The sequence below is a fragment of the Cibotium barometz genome, chromosome 10, assembly GCF_041138505.1.
Source record: "Cibotium barometz isolate CiBa-2024 chromosome 10, ASM4113850v1, whole genome shotgun sequence".
Lineage (NCBI taxonomy): Eukaryota > Viridiplantae > Streptophyta > Polypodiopsida > Cyatheales > Cibotiaceae > Cibotium > Cibotium barometz.
In genome coordinates this window covers 26,908,281-26,925,712 of record NC_141055.1, presented here as the reverse complement: position 1 = coordinate 26,925,712, position 17,432 = coordinate 26,908,281, and the positions used below count along the sequence as shown (strand labels likewise).

General features: G+C 40.5%; 1 protein-coding gene across 2 annotated transcripts; it reads right to left on the bottom strand.

Moving 5' to 3' along the window:
* Positions 1–3,737: 3,737 nt before the first annotated feature.
* Positions 3,738–7,794, bottom strand: LOC147634724 (putative protein phosphatase 2C 1). Of its 2 annotated transcripts, none has more exons than XM_086803881.1 (5): positions 7,183–7,794; positions 6,092–6,451; positions 5,834–5,951; positions 5,325–5,552; positions 3,738–4,915 (listed from the first exon to the last, which is right to left on the bottom strand). In XM_086803881.1, the coding sequence occupies exons 1-5, from the start codon at positions 7,747–7,749 to the stop codon at positions 4,899–4,901; spliced, it is 1,290 nt and encodes a 429-aa protein (XP_086660007.1). In that variant the 5' UTR covers positions 7,750–7,794; the 3' UTR covers positions 3,738–4,898. The 2 variants fall into 2 exon arrangements, with proteins under 2 accessions (XP_086660007.1, XP_086660006.1); XM_086803880.1 differs by having other exon boundaries at positions 5,329–5,552; positions 7,183–7,789.
* Between the last annotated feature and the right edge of the window lie 9,638 nt (positions 7,795–17,432).

Here is a 17,432-nt window from a genome sequence, read left to right as displayed (position 1 = left end):
GGTTGGTTCACCCAATTGGACCTTGTGGTCAAGATCTTGTTGATTCTTGCCTTATCTTTGGTACATAGGCCTTTCTTGTTCGTCAAGATTTCCTTGGCTAGTGCCTTCTTGACTTCTTGGCCAATTCCTCATATTGAAATTCTGGCTTCTGATTTCTTTATCCTAGTGTTTCCACCAATTCATTTTTGTAGGGCACTTTTGGCTCCTACTCTTTCCTTTTGCCTGGGGCTCCCTCCTTTCTCTTGGCTTTCTTTGCCAATATTTTTTGGGGCTTCTCTGACGGTCTCCTCTATCCCTGTTTCCTCCTTCATGGTCATGGCTTCCTTGCCAGTTTTCTTTCCTAGGGGTTTCCCAGCTCTCGTCTCTTCCTTCCTCGCTTTGCCTCTGCAGTCTTGGGGCCTTTCTTCCTTCCACTTATTTCCTACCTTTCTCGCTCCTTTCCTGGTCCCATCGTTCTCCTGGCCTTCTCGCTAGTCCTCAACTTCCTGTGTTTATTTTGTCTGACCTTTTAACCAGCCTTGCCGCCTAGTCTCTGTCTCTCATGGCCGCTCTGTAGTTTCCATCTTCTTAGACATTTTGGCCTGTTGCTTGCTTAGATTTTCTACTCGCGTGTACTGGGTTTCTCTTCTTCTGAGCTACTTGAGCTCTATGGCCTTCGTTTTGCGCTTCCTTGCCTTCTGTCGTCTTTGCTCTCTGCTGAGAGCTGGAGCTGCTTTGGCTTTTTATGTGTCTGTGACTGCTTTTCTTAGTTGTTGCAGACTCCATTTGTAGGGATCTTTCTACCAGGTCTTCCAGAGTTTTGGTTTTGGTAAAGCATTTATGCTCCTTTACTCGTTGGTTCTTACCAAGTCCATTCATGAACCAAGACCTTTGAGATTTCCCCGTTAGTGAAGTAGTCATTCTTCCATGACAGAGCTCTTTGATTCCTTCCACAGATTCCATCATTGAGCTTTTTCCCTGCTTGATCTGAAGCAGGTCTTCATCACTGTTGCGAGTGGCTCTAAATCTCTTAACGAATACCTTGTTAATATGCTTGTAGGTAGGTAGGTGGGCAGTTTCTTATGCAAGTATTCACAATAACATTTTGGGCCCCCAGCCCTCCCTTGAGGTAAGGTCATCAAAAATTTTACCCTTCAAAACCACCTCTGTTGATTTTGGGATTTGTTTTGGCTTCTTACTAGACGCTTAGACTGCTCGATCATGTTGTTTTCCTAGTTTGGCAATGCCTTGCCCTAGCAAGGTTGCCAAATGTGGTCGGCCAGGTTAGTGGGGAAGCGAGATTGGAAGCAGTATAGGCAGTCTTCTTACTGATCTGCTTACTGGCTTTCTCCAAGTAGTAGGACTAGAATTTCTTGCCTACTTCCAGGATTTGGGGCTGTTCACTTCTTCAGCTAGACTTCTCAGTGCTCACCTTGCTGGCATCCTCATCTTAGGGTGTAAAGGGAAGTGACTGCTGACAATGAGTAGTACTGCTTATGGGGAAAAGATCTAACACTTACACTTATACATAAATAGTAATACTTTACTGGTAGACAAAGCAATAGCACACATACGAGAACAATAAAAGACACTGTGTGAGCACAATAAGGTATACAAAAGTCACTTCTGTGTGAGCACAATAAGGTATACAAAAGTCACTTCAATGGAAAGGATTGCTTACGGTTTAGTGTTTTTTTCTTGAATTGTGGAGTAAATTCAGAGTCTAATTCCCAACAAAGTCACATCCAAGGTTACATCGTTAGCCAGAAAAGCCCTCACCTCTAAATGGCAGCTCCTATTTATAGCTGTCAAGAAAACAACTTCTAGTGACTTCTTGACTAGCTAGGGTCATTAACAACTTTCTTTTAAATTTTTAATGCTTGTTTGATACCACATCATCAGTATTGTAGATCTTGGCTATGTTGACAATGAGTCCATTGTTAGCAAGAGGAACACAGACTTATTAGCACCTTGAAATGACTCTTTTGGGGTAAAGTTGATTGGTGCTCAAATAAAGTTGCTCGGTGTCATGACAAACTCCCACAACGGAGGGATTTGCAAACCAATGAGGTGAATAAAACCCCAACTCAATTCTCTTTGACAAAAGAATGCTAGGGATCACACTCCTTGGCTACTTGATGAGTTGGAAGGTACATGCTACCTAATGAAAATGTGATAAATTGAGCTACTCATTCCGACGTATTCTTGGCAAGCCAATGACATACCTTTTTGGAAAGCTTGAACAAAAAAAACAGTGTGTGTGTGGGACCACTATCCAATGAGACTTGAGAGCTTTTCTTTCATTCCACCAAGCCCTCTTGAGTTCCTTCTTTATTTTTTTAATGGTTTCCACAACAATTAGCAGATGACTCCAGCTTCCACCCCACCCGACCCTGGCCAAGACCTAACCCTACTACCAAATATGAAACCCCTAGCAAACTAGGGCTAGAGCCTGACGCTCATGCACACTAACAAGTTATCAATCTACCTAATTATGCCAGGCAGCAGGTTTGAGGTGGATTAACTTGACAAGCAACACTAAAAATTGGAAGAGAATGGCATATAACTTTAATTAATCCTCCCCTTATCCAAATTCAATTTGTCCAGATCACATTCACACTCCAATATTGCACGTCATTAAGTCCTTAGCTACCAATCACAACTCAAGAACCTCGTGACCATTTAACTACTCACCTTTGACACCTAGTGGTGACAAGTGGTTCACACAGCTTGTCCTCAAATATCGACTCTTTATTAAACACAATTTACTCCCTCTTCATGTGGCCAAACGAGAGGGAGAAAAGCGGCCAAGGAAAACGAAGAATTTTTGGATTTTTCAAAATTGAAATGAAGGTATAATTTTTCACACTTGGGTTCATGCTTGGCCTGGCCACAGCAACATTCAGGTCACCTACTTGTTAAGCTTTAAAAGGTCAAGAAACGCTTCCATGCATGCAATTGATAGCCTGAGAAAAGCAGTCAGGCAATTTGATCAGTTGGGTGAGCCCAACGAGCCAGTTTCCCGTTATAATTCCCTATGGAATAGGCATGCAGTGGCAGCTGACAGGGACTTCTACTTGTTGACCTACTTCCCGACCACCAGCAATATCAAACAGCTCTGTTTGAACCTTGGAGCTTGCAGCACCTGAATGTGCATGACCATTCTAGTGCAGGTGAACGAAGAAGATGGATCTTTGGATTTTTCAAATTGAAAGGAAAGGTAAAAAATTTAACGCTAGGTTCATTCTTGGCCTAGCCACAGCAACACTCAGGTCACCTAGTTGTAAAATTTATACAAAAGGTCAAGAGAAAGCTTACATGCATGCAATTGATGGCCTGAGAAAAGCAGTCAGGAAATTTGATCAGTTCAGTGAGCCCATCGCATTAGTTCCCCATTATAATTCCCTATGAAATAGGCATGCAGTGGCAAGGCTCTGTTTGAACCTAGGAGCTTGCAGCACCTGAATGTGCATGACCATCCTAGTGCAGGTGACCTTAGGTATTCTATTTCACCATCAAAACCTCAAGCTCCAAATGTTTGTTTATGTGGTTTTGATTGTCCACCCCCACTCCCCTTCCCTCAAAAAAGAAAACCTACATCCCCGTTCCCCCTGAGACTGAGAGAGAGAGAGAGAGAGAGAGAGAGAGAGAGAGAGAGAGAGAAACCTACATCCCCTGTTCCCCCCTGAGAGAGAGAATCTTCAATTTGAAGAGAGTATCAAACAAAGAAGCAAAAAAGTTGGACAGTAGAGCATATGCAGAGAGAGATTCATTCACTTAGATACAACACAGGAGAATACACCTGCAGCCCTCTGAGCTTACAACTGCTACATTACCTTGTTTCTACATGAACATATATTGTACACTCTTATCATTACCAAAGCCAGCTTGCATATATATGACCCCAACCCAAAAACTCTTTCTACTTGGCCTGTTGCAAAAGTTAACTTCATCAATTTACAAATTCCAGATGCTATGCAACATCAGGCAAGATACACACCTCACACTTAAAAAACTCAAGGGTGTGGATATTTTGCCTGAGAGGCAATATTTGCCTTGTCTGCAAGAGCATCATGAGATTCTAGTAAATCATCACCCAAACACTTCTACCATAATTTAGAAAGAAATCATGTTGTGGATAACTGCATGGTCAATACTTTCTCACCAACACTGTCGATACCTGAACTTTCTGCATGGAACTAAGACACCTTCGTTCAAGCAGCAAAATGTTGCATCAAAACCTTCTTCCCCTTGCTGGTGTTAGTTAACCATCCACCACAAACTCCACTGCATTCAACCTCCTGGTCTTGCATCACCTGGAGAATCGAGGCAGGTTGACCAATGAGTTAACTCTAGTAACACTGTCTAACGCATTCCATTCTTCTCTTTGTCCTGCTTCACGAAGCCCATCACTTTCCACTTCATGATTTACAAGATTGCCAGCCTGGTTTGTAGCGGCTTTTACAGCACTGTCAAGGGATTCACATGATAGCTCTTGTGAATGTTCCACTTTTGTGAGGCTCTGACAGGCAACATCACCTTCAGCTTTGAAGATACCCTCGCTCTGTTTTGAAAGCGAGTGTGACAGGCTTAAAGATCCAGCATTGATGCTAGGAAGAACTGTATGTTGGGATACTTTCTTTGATGTATCCACATCTGAGCATTCCGTGGTTTTGAATTTCTGAGACACTGCAGAGACACTAAGTTTCCTTGGAGTAGCCAACATGCTTTGTTTCTTAAAAATTCGTGCAGAAGGGATAGCGAGTATATCTTTTGTGAACAAGCAAACAACAGCACAGTCGTCAACCTTTGACGTTGGAAATTTAGCTCTCCAGGCATTCACTGCTATTTCTACCACAGTTCTTGCAGCAAGTGGCCTTGCAGATACGGATGCAACTATGTCCACCACCTCTTCATTGCTAAGTACATCCCAGATCTGTTATAAAGCAAACCAACAAAACAATAAATAATAAAAAACAAGGTCACAAACAAGTGAGAAAGTGACATGGAGGAAAAGCGCCTGTTCTCCAGCCCAAAAATAACACAACCACAAGCCCATGTTGTATAAACATCAACATAGTTCAAATCAGATGGCAAAAGACTCTCAAGGGTCCCAAAGGATGTTTTTTTTTTTTGGTTTGGGGTCCCCGCGGCGGGGGGGGGGGTGTGGGGGTTGAAAAATAACGAAGGCATGGCCAGATTGTGTAGTATTTATGTTAGAAGTAATCAGTGTTTGGATCAGAAAGCAAAAAACAGTTAGAAGGGAAAGAGAACATCAATGGTAATGCTTTTAGAAACCAGCATATTCATGATCTTTTAAAAATTTGTTTCTCTACAGTACTTACTGACCCCATCTGTTGCCAACACAATGAATTGATCTCTATCAGTTAATCGGTGGTGAGTGACTTCAGGGACGGCAATGACACCAAAATTTTTGAGACAAAAGTCCCCAAACGCCCTTGCCATGGCCAAGCCAGGGGAGTTGTCATGCGGCAACCAAACTCTGTGCACTTCGGGCTCATCCTGCAAAGCGAACACTCGTCCTCTGCATTGTCGAATTCGTTCTGCTTCCTCTGCAACAGTTTGAATGAAGTCTCATTAAATGTTTTTTGTTCCTTTGATGCTGCAAAAATGGCAGCACTGATAACACACACCAACATAAGCCAGTATTCAAGGACATAAGTTTAGTGTATGAAATGTCACCCCACCATGTGCAGCTTGATAGATGCTGCAAAAATGGCAGCACTGATACCACACCAACGTGAGATGGTATTCAAGGACATAAGGGTACAATATGTCACCCCGCCATGCGGAGCTTGAAAAGGTGGACATGAAAACAAATGGCAAAACTTACGAGGCAAATTGGGTTTTAGATCAACAGTAAGCTGTACAGGTATGAGAGAACCATCATCAGATTTGGTTCCTAATACTGCTCGGGAATCTCCAACATTCCCTATAACCACATCATTACCCTGGAAAGATGCATAGAGATACCATTCACTTGAAAGCATCCAAAGAAAATAGCTATGGGATGCAGCCAAACCTGCTTAGAGACTGTGACCTGATTTAGACGAATACTTCAGTAACCCGTTTAAGACAAATACTAACATACCTGCTTGACAAGTGTTACAGCTGTAGTTCCACTGCAGTAACAATTGACATTGGGATTTCCCCAAAGCTCCTTGTCCATCAGCATGTACGCCTTCAAGAAAGACTCTTTCCACAAAGAGAAACGCTTGGAGTCAATCTGGCAGCCTTCGATGTCCTTGATGGTTCCTTTGTTGGCACCTTTCTCATCATACTTGCTTGCTTCGAACACTGAGTCTTGAGCAGAAGCATTGCCAAGAGTCTGAAGATTGGATGCTAGCTTTGGGGGCAGCAAGTCCCGAACAAGTTGAGCCACTAAATGCCCAGAAGGGCCATGGCCATCAAAAACTCCACAGAAAACTGCATCTTCTTGACAACCAAAATCCTGCAAGAGCCAAAGAAGCAAACTGATTAAACTTCTTAAAATATCTTACAATTTTTTTTTTAACGGAGATATAATCATAATTATATCAAGAACCAGGGATGACATGAATGCCATATCAAATTACTAGGGTGGTAGCTAGCTGAAATTCCTGAGGGTCTTTAAGAAGCCCTTGCAAGGCAATCTACAATTATAGCAGTAACTAAGAGCCTGATTAAAAGAGCTACTTTGACAGTACTTGCACAACTTTTCCTACACCGAAAGTCGTCAGAGGAAAGATGTGGGCCGTCCAGCCAGCTGCTTACATGCAGAGGATGATTGAGAAGACTTCTACACATCAGCAGCTGCAGATCAAATTCTGCACAAGCTAATGTAGTAAAAAAAGGACTGCCTTGTGCCCATGAGCAAAAAAAGTCTCCGCTGACTGACATCACCATGATCCATCGCTTTTCCTCCCTCCTGCATGTTTCCATCACCGCTTTCATATACTAGCTCCCCCCTTCCTTGAAAATAAAGGATCCACCTTTCCCTTGGAAAACAGCTCGCGGCTGCCACTGCTCACTGTTTGAGCCCCTTTATGTAAGATGGGGTACTGGAATTAGATGCCCTATGGTAGATTCCAACCCACAGCATTTTCCTACTCTTCCTAGGCTCAGGTTTAGATTCAAAATTAAGCGTAGAGGAGATCTTAACTCAAAGTTTTAGACCAGGAAGCATGAGGGGAATACCATTACCTCCCACACGGTCATTGCATCTTGATTAAGCCCCTTGCGTCCCTGCTGAGAGAAGAGACAAGCAAAGTTGCTGGTCCCATTCGCGCTAACCCTCTTTGGCACACGAGTCTCCTTTGCCGGAGAAGGGGCAGATTTGGTTGCATCCCTCTTAATCTTGTCTCTCGGACGCTTGGTGGGTGTAGGCGTCGACGCTCCAGGCTCCTGCAGCAGCAGCTGCTGCTGCTGCTGCTTGCGGACCTTGTTCTGGGCAGCGCCGCCGCCATCGACGGCGATGGAGGAGGACATGCAAGTCCCCATGGTGAGAGTGAGGTGGACGCGCGCCCCCGTGGGTGAGTAGGAAGTAAGGCTACCTTGGATGCTGATGCGGTGGACCTCAAGGCCTGTGAAGGGCCCGTTGAAGGAGACGATCCTGTCGATGAGAAGCAGAAGCTCGCGCTTCCACGAAGCCCAGCGCGCAGAGATGGTAGGGTAAGGATAAGCCAGAAAGCTTAAGCAATGGCACATCACCCCGACCGCGCGCGCAGAGATGAAGCCCACTGGTGGTGATTCAGGAGGCCGGAGCAACATGTTAGTGGTTCCTATCAGTAGACTAACGACGACGACTACTACTACTACTTACCCTTTTAAGTGTGATTGATGAAGGAGGCACTAAGGCCCCATTGACATGACATGATTTATCTTATCAGCTCAAGCCTCAAATCATTCATCTTAGGCCAATCAAAATTTTGATATTAGCATTCCTTTTAGAATTAAAAAAACAGTCCCTTAGCATCATTTCCACAACTCAAACTGATTGCAATTCTGCATAGCCTTCGATTTAAAGGTCCAAAATTTCGAAATTCTAGTTGTAAAACCGGTTAATCTACTCATTTTTCCATTAAAAACCCGTTGCACTTGAAGGTCGTCTTTTTCTTCAACCCTTAAAATTAAAAGCGATGCTTAGGCTTAACCGACTTGAAAATCACTTGAAATCATACAAATGTTGGGATTTATAACTAAAATGTGCAAATTTCAACCCTTAAAATTAGAGCCAACATCGAATTACAACCGAGATTTTTAAATTTCAACCGAGAAAATAGCACTACAAGCTGGGTTATGTGAGCACTGGTCGTTTCTTGGATTGGTTAGAAAGAAAGTTTATTTCTGACATTGCCTCACACTGTTCATCACAACTTGAGGGAAAGTTATTTTTAGGAAATATACACAATTCCTTTTCTCTTATGATGCTATTTTAGGAAACATACACACTTCCTTTTTCTCTCGTGATGCTATTTTAAAATTATACTTTGATTGCATTTTCTACTACAACAACCTAATGTTTGACACTAATAAAACTATTGTAGAGCAAGACTTCAAATGCAGGAAGATAATGCCTTTGGCGATGAGCAGATCTAGGCTGAGCTTGTTGTGTATGGTGCTTGAGCCGGCTAGAGAGCCTCTGGTTATTAAAATTGAGCTAGAGGTAGGATCGAAAAGCGGTAGAGGCTATGATTGAGATCGGAGTGAATCGAGGCTTGAGACGCCGAGATTAAAATGACATCAGACGTAGGGGCTCTAATTAGGGAAGCACAACCAAATCAACCAACTTGTGAATATATGAAGTTGAACCATGAATAGCAACTCATAAGGAACTTTTAATCATTTCCTATGTAGGAAAAAAATTTGCTTTTTATTACACACTTTTCTAAGTATAAATGAGCATATCTAGGAAAAAATCCAGATAGGGAAAATAGAGCTTTTCTTGCACACACAAACTAGGGAAAAAAAATACGAATTAGTTTCCTATTTAGGAAATTTTATCTACGTAACAAATTTTTCCTATATGGGAAATTTTACCCATATAGCAATCTTTCTTGTGTGGGGATTTTTTTCCTATATAGTATTTTTTTCTATATGGGGATTTTTTCCTATATGGTAATTTTTCCTATGTGGGGATGTGGAAATTTTTTTACAGGAAGATTTTTTTCCTATATAGCAAAATTTTCCTATGGTAATTTTTCCTATGTGGGGATGTGGAAATTTTTTTACAGGAAGATTTTTTTCCTATATAGCAAAATTTTCTAAATGTGACCATTTTCCTGTATAGCAAATATTTTCTATAATAGTTTATCTAAAATTTTATATGTAGGAAAGTATTCCTATATAACAAATAATTTTTTAGAATCATTTTGTTGATAAAAATTTAAAAAATATTCATATCTTTTTCTATATATGGATACTAATACTTGCTATAATAGTGTATCTAAAATTCTACATGTAGGAAATTATTCTTGTGTAGAAAATATTTTTCTAGAATGAATTTTCTTAAAAAAACTAAAATAAATTATTATTTTTATATATGGTTACTAATTTACCAAGCTAAATATATGATTCTATGTAGTTTGTTTATTATAATTACGTGGATTGTAGAATCTTTATTTAGCATATCTATATTTAACTAATATCTAATAAATAAAAATAATTACATGGATTGTAAAATCTTAATTTAGCGTATCAATATTTAACATAATATCTAATAAATAAAAATACTACTATTTTTAATACCTATATTAAAATAATTTGATAATTGTTTATAATTTAATACTAAAATATAGATACATTATATTCACTATTCAAGTTGGACATTAGACATTCTACATTTCTTTTGAGCTATATTTTAGGCCTATAGAACATGTACTCATGGAGAATAAATCAACTTGAGATTAGTGATCTATAAAAAGAAAAGAGTATATCTCTAGATATATCACCATAATGCCTTAAAAATCAAACACAATCCATATTAAATATGTTGAAAGTAGTGAGAATAGTCTCGCTCAAAATGCCAATAATGTAAAGTTTATATTCTTGGACTTCCAATAAAAAGTTTTTCTAGAATCTCAAAGCCTTATGCTATTATATCTACATCCTCGACACTCAAATTGCCTATTTAGCTTGATCTTTTTGCTCTCAAGCAACCAAAAGTCTACTAGGCTATCCCTCATACCTTAAAGACTTTGAGTCTTCACATCTTTTGAGTTGTTTTAAAACAACTATCTTTCTTTCTTATTTTAGAATATATGACCTTCAAAACCATATACATATTAGATACATCAAAATATTTGAGAAGAATTTTTCCCCTCTCCTCACTTGTTAAAGTTTTCACTTCTTTGGAAAAGATAAAATTTAAGTATAAGTAACATGTAGGATACACTAAGTAATAATTAAAGAAAATATATACTAAGTAATAGTTAAAGAGTTTACTCATACTTACATTCTTATCTTTAGCCAATATTAAAGAATCATTGTCACTTGACTTGTCATTTAATCCATACACTAATTTGATTTTCTATTTTTAAAAAAATCAAATTAATGAATTAAAAGAAGTATCTAATAAATATAAATATAACCTATGAAATCATAATTATTACCTTCATTTTTTTTCCCTTTTCAACGACACTTCTCTTCGTGCTCATGTGTTTCCTCATCTTGTCACTAATATATTCAAATATACAATAATTATTAAAAATATACAATAATAATATAAAATAAAATTATTATTTTATAGTTTTCTAAGCTTAGAGTACATACCTCATGTTCTTTAGAGCTCTTTCTCATTGAGATGTTTTTGCTTTCCAATCCATCATTCATAGAAGAAATGTGACAAGATATCTATACATATAGAAACATGATTAGTGTCTATCATGATAGCATGGCTTTAACTCTCTTTGAAGTTCCATGCTCCAAGACCTACGTAAAACATGGAAATTGTATCCCATTGATTACATCATCATAAAAATTATCCCATTGATTACATTTAAAGTTGTAATCAATGGAAAATTGTATCCCATTGATTACATCATCATAAAATTATCCTATCTCAAAAAAGTACACATCAACAAAACGAAGTTATATTTTCTTCGTAATATAGATAACATAAAAAAAAAGAAAAGAGAATAAGAAACATATAGTTACCTTACTTATGTCACTTTTATCTTGATGGCTAAATTTATCTTTGAAAGTCTACATTAAATTGATAAGAAAATAAATTTAATTAATACTTAGACAACAATGACTGATAGGTATTATCATATGATATTATAACATCATTCAATTTATTATAAATATACTAAGAAAAAGGAAAAGTCCAATGAGTCACCTCATTTGAGAAAAGAGTTGTTATAGTATCTTATCTTGAGAAGCATTGTGGTCACATGTAAGCACCATGGCATGGCTACCCTTAAAGTCCTATATAAATTCATGAAATGATTTCAATACTCAAAACGATTCTCTAATTTGCTATATAATATTAATACATTCACATTTTGTTCGGCACATACATAATTTATAATTTGTACTTGGAGTATGTCCAAGCATATATGTATATATTAGCATAAAGGACAAGTTGATCCATGATATACCTTGTCTTCATTTGATTCATTCTCCATGACATAACTATATTTGCTATATAATATTAATACATTCACATTTTGTTGGGCACATACATAATTTATAATTTGTACTTGGAGTATGTCCAAGCATATATGTATATATTAGCATAAAGGACAAGGTGATCCATGATATACCTTGTCTTCATTTGATTCATTCTCCATGACATAACTATCTTCAAACTTCTACATTAATTCAATAGCCAATATCAATACTAAAGATGTCTCATACTATAATTAGTTTAATACAAAATAAAGAATCATTTCAATACAATAATTGCATGATGGTGGATTACCTTAATAACATTCGAATCAAGCTTTTCTTCAAGATCATAAGTGGCTTCCACCAAGGATGTGCCCATCTATACCCACATGATTTGAAATAATTGTTGGAAGGTCATGGCCTGGCTATCTACATACCACATGCATAGTGCTAGGGATAATGAGATCATAAATAAATAATAGAAGACCGGGTCCATTATCATCCCTCCTCCACCAATTTTCGTGGCTTGGAAGGGATTAGAGTGGTGGAGGTTAATAAGCGCTCAATGGCGTGAACACTATTGGGATGGGTGGCCTCTCGAGAAGTGGCCCCCAATTTCCAATATAGTATCAGAGCTAGGGAGCGCATGTTGGGATGTTGTTAGCAGAGCGTCGACTTCTCAATTCCTCTCGGTGGAGTTGAACGAAGGCCCAATGCGTGTACAACTAAGAAGGCCAAGTCGTGCTGATATGCCGCCCAGAGTAATCACTAGCATGTGGGCATATGCTAAAATAGCCGAGTGACATCTCTGTGTGAGAGCAGGTAGACCTCTGAGCCAAGTGTCATTAGAGCCTCTGGTACCCTACATCCTAGCACATCGAGGGAGGGTGTTGGAAGGTCACGGCTTGGCCGTCTACATACTACATGCATAGTGCTAGGGATAATGAAATCATACATAAATAATAGTAGACTAGGGCCATTGGAGTTGAACGAAGGCCCAATGCGTGTACAACTAAGAAGGCCAAGTCGTGCTGATATGCCGCCCAGAGTAATCACTAGCATGTGGGCATATGCTAAAATAGCCGAGTGACATCTCTGTGTGAGAGCAGGTAGACCTCTGAGCCAAGTGTCATTAGAGCCTCTGGTACCCTACATCCTAGCACATCGAGGGAGGGTGTTGGAAGGTCACGGCTTGGCCGTCTACATACTACATGCATAGTGCTAGGGATAATGAAATCATACATAAATAATAGTAGACTAGGGCCATTATCATCCCTCCTCCACCAATTTTCGTGGGGTTTGGAAGGGATTAGAGTGATGGAGGTTAAGCACATAGTGGCATGAACACTACCCAGATGGGTGGCCTCTCGGGAAGTGGCATGAACACTACCCAGATGGGTGGCCTCTCGGGAAGTGGCTCCCAATTTCCACAATAATGTTCCACATAAACATCGCACTATCATCCAAACATCTCACAAGTTTAAAATTAAAAACACTAATGTAGTAAATGATTGAAAATAACTGTTACCATATTATAGTAGTGATGTGTGTGAACACACTTAGGACCGCCGGGGCACTTTTTCCCTCACTAGGAGGTTTTTTCCCCCGTGCATTGTATATACGCCCATTATCTTCTAGGGCTTGTAATCTTTCATTTTGGCACTCATAATACACTACTGTGTTGTGCTCAAGCTTCCTTATCTTCTTGAAGTTGTGTGTGCATTCCTGCAACCCTAATTCCAACAATTGGTATCAGAGCAGGCTTCCTTCTCCCGGGCAGCATCACCGGCACCTGCCGCTTCATCTCCTCCGATTGCGACGAGGTTTCACGAGCGTCTGCAGGTTAGTATATGCCGTGGGAAAGCCCGTAGGGCTCGATCGTTTCAGAATTTTGATCTGGAGTCATTTCGCCCTCCGTTTTTGCATTCCAAGTACTGCGCAGGCAAAATCGTCCTACTGTGCAGATTTTCTGTCAAGATTAAAATCTGCAGGACAGGTGCCCATTCGTCTGTTTTGGGCTGTGCTACATAGCACAGGTCGATTTTATACAGGTTTACCTCTTACAGACAGCATTTACATCTAGTAGTACAGTCATTGGCCATGGCTGACAACAATGATGTATTCCGCATGTTGGCTGCTGAGGATAAGTTGGATGGCACCAACTATCCATTGTGGGCATATATGATGCGACATGTATTGGTAGCAAAGGGGTTATGGAACATTGTGCAGGGTATTGATGCACGTCCTATTGTGGCTGGGAATGCTGCAAACACATCAGAAACAGGTACTGTTGATGATGGTGCAGGCACAAGTGCTGTAGCAGCTGTTCGAGAACCACCACTTTCAGCAGAGCAGATTCGTTGGGATGGTAGAGATGCGCAGGCTCATGCCTTGATTGCGCTGTCTGTCAAACGTACCATTATCCCACATATTCGCTCCTGCAGGACTTCTAAGGATGCTTGGGATGTACTTGCCACATTGTATCAGGCAAGAAATGAGGCTCGTGTTGCTTACCTCCGAAAACAGTTGGAGAATGAGCATATGAACGAAGGTGATTCTATGGATAGCTTTTTGACAAAGATCAAGGATTTCAAAGAGCAGCTCATTTCTGCAGATGAAATCCTGTCAGACAGTTCACTTGTGCAGACTGTTTTGAATGGTCTACCAGATTCTTATCAGGGTTTTGCTTCCACTCTTCGCTTGATGATGAAAGGCAATCCCAATGCCTTATCATTTGAGGAGTTAGTTTCTGTTTTGCTGCAAGAAGACCAGTCAAGGCAAAACAGGAATAATATGCGTGTCGCAGATCAAGCTTTCGTTGCTAGTCAGAGAAGCGGGAAAGGTAAAGCTGGCTTTTCTTCTAGTAAGCAGAAATCTGCAAATGCTGCGCAACCAAAGAAGGAAGACAAAGATGAGAAGAAGGGTGACAAACAGAAGACATTTTGCAAGTACTGTAAGGGAAATGATCATGTCATAAAAGCGTGTCCTAAGCTGGCTGCGAAAGAGGCTAAGAAGAAAGAGGCTGGTATGGCTGTTGCAGATGCCTCTCCTTCTAACAATGAATCTGCTAATGTTGTGCTAGATACAGAATGGGCATTCAATGCGCAGTGCAGTTATGACCCATCTTTGCATGACACATGTATGTCTGCAGTAGATTCAGATGTATGGTACTTTGACAGTGGTGCCACTAAGCATATCACCTCGCAGCGCAGTTTATTCACTTTCCTTGAGTCTGCTCCCACAGGGAATACTGTCACTTGTGCCAATAACTCCTCTTATCCCGTTGAAGGAGTTGGACAGATTGTGCTGAATGTTGCAAATGGCAACACCTTTACACTTTTTGATGCATTGTATGTGCCAGGGATCAAAAAGAATCTGCTGTCAGTCTCCGCATTTGCCAAAACAGGTTTGGTTGTAAAATTTGTGGATGACAGATGTACTGTTCATGATCTCTCTTGTGGTGACATCATTGTAGCATCTGGTTCACTATGTCGAGGGCTGTATAAGCTCAATATGGATGGCAAATGTGTAGAGGATTCAGCATGTGCTATTATGGATACGCAGGCTATTTCAAATGCAAAACTGTGGCATGCACGTTTTGGTCATCTGAATTTTGCAAGTTTGCTGCGCCTGCAGAAATCTGAAATGGTGTCTTCTTTGCCTAAGCTTGAGGCACCTGTCAAGCATGTTTGTGAGGGCTGCATATTGGGTAAAATGCAGCGTGCTTCCTTTCCCAAAGATGGATCAGTGAGAGCTGAACGCAGATTGCAGCTTGTTCACAGTGATGTTTGTGGACCCATGCAAACTCCATCATTTGGAAACTACCTTTACTTCGTGACTTTCATTGATGATTTTACCAGGCATGCATGGGTATATCCTTTGAAGGCAAAGTCCGAAGTGTTTTTGTGCTTCAAACAGTTTTTGGTTATGGCTGAAAATGTGTCAGAAAGTAAGATGGGCACCCTCCGTTCAGATCGAGGGGGGGAGTATATGTCTTCAGAATTTAATGCATTTCTGGCTGAGCGTGGGATAAAACACCAATGTACAGTGCCGTATACACCACAGCAAAATGGTGTGGTTGAGAGAAAAAACAGGTCTCTCATGGAAATGGCAAGATGTATGGTTAAGAGTCAAAGTCTACCACATGGTTTTTGGCTTGAGGCTGTCATGTGTGCCACTTATGTACTAAACAGGTGTCCCACCAAAGCATTACAGGTTGTCACTCCATATGAGGCTTGGCATGGCCGCAAGCCATCTGTTGGCCATTTACGTGTTTTTGGTTGCCTGGCATATGCATTAGTGCCTGTGCAACATCGCAGAAAATTGGATGACAAAGCTGTCAAATGTATTTTTGTTGGATATAGTGCTGAGAGCAAAGGCTATCGTTTGTATCATCCACAGACAAAGCGCATTTTGGTTAGCCGTGATGTTGTATTTGTGGAAGATGCAGTTCAGCCCTTGGTTTCATGTACTAAGGAGACAGATATCAGCTCACGTGATGTCTATGATACATTGTTGCCTCTTTTCAGTGGTGCACAGTCAAGTGCAATACCTCATGAGGCAGTTTTTCAGCCTATGCAGGTTTTAAATGATGGCACAGATCAGCCTATATCTGATGCAGATGTGCATGATGCACTTGAGGATGAGAGACAAGAGATTGAGGGCTCTAGGAATATGCCTAGATGGCTGGTGCAGACTTTGCGTGACAGCAAGTTGGATGCCCCTTTGTCTAGTCGCACTCGTTCTGGCTCTCATGGTGCCTCTTATGCGTCAGATTGTTATGCATTGGCTGTTTCTAGTATGTGCGATGAAAGTGAGCCTGTTTCATTTGATGAGGCACAAAGTTCAGAAAATTGGATGGCTGCTATGCAAGCAGAATACGATGCTATTATGAAGAATGGTACATGGTCTTTATGTGACTTGCCTCCTGGCAAGAAGGCCATTGGCACTAAGTGGGTATACAAATTGAAGCGTAAGCCTGATGGCACAGTGGATCGCCATAAGGCTAGGCTTGTTGCAAAAGGTTATGCTCAAGAGAAGGGCATTGATTTTGATGAGACTTTTGCTCCCACATGTCGTATGACCACTGTTCGTAGCATCTGTGCATTAGCAGCTCATAATGGTTGGAATGTACATCAGCTGGACATAAAGACTGCGTTCTTAAATGGAGATTTGCATGAGGAGGTGTATGTATCGCAGCCTCGTGGTTTTGTTCAAAGAGGGCAGGAAAACAAAGTGTGCAGGTTAAAAAAGGCTTTATATGGTTTAAAGCAAGCTCCACGAGCTTGGTATGAAAAAATACATGCATATTTGACTGCACATGGGTTTCAGAATAGTCCAACAGAAAGCACTTTGTATGTTAAACGTGTGGATGGTGTACATCTAATCATTGCTCTCTATGTCGATGACATGCTGCTCACAGGACCAAATGAGAGTCATATTGCTGATTTTAAGGCTGATTTGAATGCCTCTTTTGAGATGTCAGATTTGGGGCATTTGCATCATTATTTGGGGATACAATTTAAGCAGTGTGATGGAGGTATTGCTTTGTGTCAGACAAAGTATATTGAAACATTGTTGCGGAGATTTGGCCTTGAAGACTGCAAGCCTATTGCTACTCCAATGGAGACAGGTTTGAAGTTGAGTCTTCATGATGCTGGAGATCACTTTGATGTCACACTCTATCAGACAGCTGTTGGTTGCCTCATTTATGTATGCATTACGAGGCCAGACATTCAGTTTGCAGTCTCACAGGTGAGCAGATTTATGCATAGCCCAGGCATTAAGCATTGGCAGGCAGTGAAGCGTATCTTTCGCTATTTGAGTGGTACTCGGCATCTTGG